The following is a 6103-nucleotide window of genomic DNA, read 5'->3' as shown; positions in this document are numbered from 1 at the left end:
TAGGTCCCTCACCTTATCCTCTCCAAAATAAGCCCCAGCACCGCCACATCCCTCAATTGCAAATCCCTCAACCTTAATATTTCAATCGAGGTTAATGAAACAACAAAGAGAGAGGTCATGCAAACCAATGTCTTTTGGTTGCAGAGATCTTTTTCATAAATATGGAAGAATTATAGAGAGAGAAATCTCAAAGAAGTAGAAGAAGAAGAAGATGAAATCAGACTTAGAGCACAATACATTATTGACTTATTTATAATTAACATAAATATTGTTATTCTATTGTTAATATTGTAACTTATTATTGATTTTTCACAAAATCAACCCTTTTTAATACGGGTGTGCTATCCACACATTCCATTTTACTTCTCACACACCTCTTGATAATTTCTGTCCGTTGATCTTTTTCAATTCATCCGATCCGACGGCTAAAAATTAAAAAGATGTGTGAAAAGTAAAATGAGGTATGTGGATATCAGACTCCTTTTAATAAGGCATTCCACTTGAAACATGACGATTTTGCTTGAATAATCACCTTCCATAGATGCGACAGATGGTGCAGCGACGCATGGTGCATTATTTTGTAAAACTGCTGTACGGGGAAGTTAAATGATCTTCCCCCGAAGCTAATTGCGACACACAGTGTTCAATTCAATGGGGAACGTTAATCCTAGCATCCACTTCTTCCACAATTTTTTTTCCACAACTGTTCAGTAGTAAAACCTCCTATCTCACAACGAGGCTCGTGTTGATAGGCTAGTACCAGCAAAAACCAATACCGTCAAATCAGAAGACGCATCAAGAACATGGAAACGCATCTAAATTGGGAACATTTCCATCCATCTTTCCCAAACTATACATATAATATTCTGTTTACACTAATTTGTTTTTCTGGGAGATACATTAGGTAAATGATCTAAAGTTATATACGAGGAACTCGATGCATATGTAAACGAAACTGGTGGCACTTAACGTATACACCTGATATATATATATATATATATATATATATATATATATATATATAATCAACCTGCCCAGGCACATTTCCACATTGCTAGGTACTTCACCTTCAACGTCACGGTCCTCATGGAGTCGATCTTTAGTTTTTCACACTCATTGAACAATTTCCCTCATGGAAGTATCCGTCTCTGATTTTCTGGCCGTTTTCAATTTGTTTACTCCTGATGTAGGGGGAAGAAATCAAAAAATTGTAGCAACTAGTGTAATCTGCAGCTCTTATATACACAAGAAAATCAGTGCAAAAGAGTTTGTATAGTACCTCAAGAGGACTTGTGTTCGACGAACTGGAAATATCTTCAGCTGGTGCCTCAGAAATCCTTGCTTCTGATTTTTCATTTGAGTAACTAGCAAACAGAAATTATAAGCCATGTTAGACATGAAACCCACCCAAGACATGAAAAAAGTTGCTGCAGCACAACATTAGGAACACAAGTTCTCAAAAACGAACTTTGTAACTACCCAACAAAAACCTAGGTTTCTGAATTCAAAAAGAATTTCATGGTTAAATGTTTCCTATATTATTTGAGAGCAAAACAAAATGTGGACTGGACGTAGCATGTCTCCTCTAAAGAGCGACGCATAGTACACCCTCACCCCGGCCCCCACTAAATAGGGAAAAAAGGTATCCGTTAGGGTTGACCCTTCGAAACCAGACTCACTCTAAACTAAATAAAAAGGTAGACACTTTATCTGCCATATACCTCAAATTTGTGAAGAAAACATCAAAATACAGTGCACAATTCAGTTCAGCCAGACAACCGTTATTCCCGTAGAAACATGCGTATCATATATACACTAAATAAGCAAGAAAGCATGAAGAATTTTAGCAAGGGTACTTATTTAGCTGTCTTTGAGGAGGAAAGTAAGTCATAATCACTGATCTTTTCCACTTACTAGTGTAAATACAAAAAGAATCAATACTAGGTACTTACGTTGAGAGTATAGTCACCCAGACTAACTCTACACAGTCCACCCATAAGAGCCGTTGTTCAACAGGGATCACACCATAGGTAACAAGATGTGCAAATGGCCAAAGCTTCCACCCTGCCTGCAAAACAAATCATTCCATAATATGTCAATGGTCGAACAATTACATTTCTCTTAACCATGTGACATGACCCAGTCCATAAAAGACAAACACTACTTATTTCTCTGAATATCCATGCTTTTCCTCGTGTGTTTTCGATTTAAGTAAGGAAAATGCATGTTTTGGAATGAAAAAACACCTTTTGGAGTTTACGGTCGACAAAGTTTTACCATATATACACACTGCCAGATTCTAAGCCACGGCCAGTGAAAGCAAACACTATTGTTTAAAGATAAAAACTCAATATATGTAATTCTGTAAAAGATAAAATTCTAATTTTCTTTGAAACAATACCCACTAGATAAAACATTAGGACAAAATAGATTAACGTTCATTTGGACAACATTTCTAACAACCCAAGGTAAGGTCAAAGATCATAGTTAAAGGCTAGGCCTATTGACAAGATAAATGGCACACAACTCTTATTCCAAGGTTAAAACTACATCACAACGGAAAAAGTGTTAACACTACATGGACAGGAAACAGTTGACACAAATATGCATGCCAATATATAGTTGAATACATAAACATTTTTTGATTGACAACTGACAGAACCTTGCTATAATTATCGTATAAAACCAACGATTAAGGTTCAAATTGATCAAAGACTTTAGACGGTCCCGATTTTCAAATATCCACAAGCTAGAGGACATATAGAATAAATTAAATTTCAAGTCGTTTGACTCTAAGCACTAAAGAGAGCATGAAAAGATAGTAATTCTTAAAAACAAAAAGGCAGAAGGTTCTCTTACTGTTAGCATTGGCCAAAATGTCGCTGTCAGTTCACTAAAAATACTGATGGGAGATTCAAAACGCAGAAATCCCACTACTGTAAAGTAAATGCTGTTCCAAATTGCTGCCCATACAGTTTGGTCGAAGGCTACTTTGGCAGGAACCACCCACCAGTCTTGGAAGGGAATAAGCTCCTGAAATAAGTTTCAGTTGTTTAAGGAACCATAGGAATTTCTACAATAAAAATTGCCAAACAACTGCAGAAGAACTTTACCTCACAAAACTGGTAATAGTAGTGAGAGAGGGAACCATGGAGAGTAAATCCAACAAGACCTGACCTGAGCATTCGTGTACGGTCAAACTCAAATAGAGGTTTTCCTTCAAAGCACTACAAAAATCATAAAACAAGCATTATGCTTTGACAAAAAAAATAAAAAAATAAAACAAGCATTATGCACTGTCAAGAACTAACTTCACCAGCAGTAGGAATTAAAATTTTTACTTCACAACAGCAACACACCTGTGCAATCCAGTCCCCTACAGAGTACACCACACCACTAATCACCATTTTGGCTAAAACTGGGTTAGTCTTGAGAGCGTCCTCATAAGCACTCCAGTTGTGTTGAGGTGCGTATCTGAGGATCTCATATAGAGTCCAACCCTGAAAAGAGTACCAACACATAAATCCCATCAGAAAAATTGCTAAAAGCGCAATGGACATAGAAACGAAAATTATAAAATGAAGCAGAGCCAACCCTATATAAATAAATGGTTTGAGACATTCAATCACAAATCACAACCTATGACGAAATTTTCTAAAGATAACTTCAAACTACACGGCCAGAGCCAATTGCTTCATCCTTAATACAGCTCTAACCATAAGAGACAGGTCCTCTACACCAAATTCAACTTCAGAAATGGCAGTAATCTCCATGTCCCCCATCAATCATTTACATCTAATTCAGTTTTATTTTTGTTCTCCATCCTCACAAGCAACTCATTTATCTCACCATGCTTGTTCCATCTCTACTATTCTGTGACCTAGTAACCTAGTTTCTCCCCATGATTGTCATTCTATAGTGAAAAATCAACCCTGATACAACGTAACATTTTCAGATCATGTTTCCCTTTGGATTTAACAAGTTTGAATAATTGTGGTCCTTCAAAAGAACATCCCCTCACTCTTGCCTTCTCATGATGGTCATATAACGATAACAACAGGTTATCTAAATATACATCATCAATCCAACACATTCACAACTTATCATAAGACAGACAACCTGCTCCACAAAGGCATAGCTATTAGCTGATCAGCTCAACTTTAATCCACCAAGTAAACTGCAAATTCTAAATCTTTAGACTCAAAGTAAAAAAAGCACTACAGGCAATTGATAAAGCCTGAGTGTAAAAGTGCCCAATGTTAATTACCATAGAAAAATAAGCAACTTCAAAGAACTAGAAGGAAAAACGAAATCGAACTAAACTTTACTAAGAACCAAGTCCAAAACACATCTTCCTTAACATAATTCACATCAAGTTCTCACATACAAACACATGAAAACAAATAAAATGGCAAATTGGCAATTAATCTCTTTGAATATAATTAAACAGTAATCAAGTACTAGATAGATGGACTTACATGCCAGTAATCCTGGTCGACGGTGATCAACTTAGTGAGAGCAAAAGTACCAGCTGCAAGCACAATAGCGGCATTGATAGTCCTGTCCACCAGCCTCTCAAATTCCTCACTCTCCCTCTCACTTCCAACCCCAGAAGACCCAAACCCACCAGCCCCTTCAAACGAAAGCCTCCCCTCACTCGCTCCGAACCCGCCCACCTGACTCACCAACTCCCCCTGATCCCCGCCTTCGCTCTCCACCCTGCTCGCCACCACCCTTTCCTGCTGGTCCGTACGGTCGGAGCTCTGAACCGGAATCACATCGCACTCTTCTCGCTCGACCACCGAGTTCAAAACCCACCTGCTTTTCTGTTTGTTTATCGTGAAAGTTGGGTTTTTTGGGAGTTTGGAGGTGGGAAAACCGGAGGTCAAGATGGGTTTTACGTGAGCGGCAATGGGTTTTCTGGGTTTGGGGTTTGGGAGAGAGGGGAAGCTCTGAGCAGCTATGGAGTGTATGGCGGCCATGGCTGACCGTTGGGACTGAGTCGGAGGGAGAGGGGCACCTAGTAGAGTCTGAAATTTGTATCTCGCCGCGTTGGAATGGGGAAATACGATTGGTTTTCATATGGTAGCGGTGGCGAGGCCTATAATCAAGTGCGTTCGGGAGTATGATTTCAGGTTAGGCAGCCGTTGGGCTTGTAGATGGTTTGGGATGAACGGTGGATGGAGGTTTTGAGGTTGATCTTGAAGAGGGATGTAATCGTGTAGGATTTTAATTGGTGAAAAGAATGTGGTGTAGATTTTTATGGTGCGGTGCGATGTTCAGGATGTTGATTTTTTTAGGGAGAATATGGTGATGAAATGCAGGCCACATGAAAAAAATGATTGTTTGTTTAACCAGAAAAAATGGATAAATTAACAAATTTGAGAGATGCAAATAATTGGACGTTGACCTGAATATTCCCAATAGAACGACGTCGTGCTACTCTTTTATCCTTATGCCAAGATTCGAGCTTTGCATGCTCGAATCCATGCAAAGCTCCATTTTCCGGTGAAAAATCCATTTTCCTTTCACTTTCTATACAAGAGTTTTTTAATTAAGCGCTACACTTGTGATGCCAATATTGAAGTTGTAATGTATGAATATAGCATCTACAAGCTTTGAGGGTTTAATACTTTGTTCCTTAACATATCTATTTGTTTTGAGTTATTTCCGATTCCAAGTTTCAAGCACAAAAAACTCAGTCAAATCTTTGTTTTAAAATCTTCTATATTTATGCAGATGAAGTTTTACCGTAGGAAAATAATTTTTTCTATGTCCCTAGTGCAAGTTTAATCTCCACCGACTCATCTCACTTAACCACTAACTGTCTAACTCCTTAATACCATAACACTAATAAAAAAAATTGATGTCCAGAGATAATTTTTGGGCGTAAACAGAACTTCCCAAAAAGTAATTAGGCCTTTATTTTTATTTTTTGTAATACGGAATTCATCGGACACAAAGGCCAAAATTCAGCCTTGCTTCGTGGTTCCTGCGAGATTCTTGGACAGCATGAGTCTCCCAGACACTTACTCAACGTAATTTTTGTGGGTCCCCTGTATCCCAACGTACTCCTCCAAATTTATTATCCACATGGTTGTGG

The 6103-nt window shown here is 38.2% G+C and overlaps 1 protein-coding gene across 1 annotated transcript; it reads right to left on the bottom strand.

Annotated features, from left to right (window-relative positions):
• Positions 1-812: 812 nt before the first annotated feature.
• LOC137715051 (uncharacterized) lies at positions 813-5063 on the bottom strand. The gene is made up of 7 exons (XM_068454269.1): positions 4479-5063; positions 3360-3500; positions 3114-3227; positions 2860-3033; positions 1953-2068; positions 1280-1364; positions 813-1181 (listed from the first exon to the last, which is right to left on the bottom strand). The coding sequence occupies exons 1-7, from the start codon at positions 4980-4982 to the stop codon at positions 1176-1178; spliced, it is 1140 nt and encodes a 379-aa protein (XP_068310370.1). The 5' UTR covers positions 4983-5063; the 3' UTR covers positions 813-1175.
• Positions 5064-6103: the final 1040 nt, after the last annotated feature.

The sequence above is a fragment of the Pyrus communis genome, chromosome 14 (assembly GCF_963583255.1).
Source record: "Pyrus communis chromosome 14, drPyrComm1.1, whole genome shotgun sequence".
Lineage (NCBI taxonomy): Eukaryota > Viridiplantae > Streptophyta > Magnoliopsida > Rosales > Rosaceae > Pyrus > Pyrus communis.
This window is presented reverse-complemented; position numbering and strand designations above follow the sequence as displayed.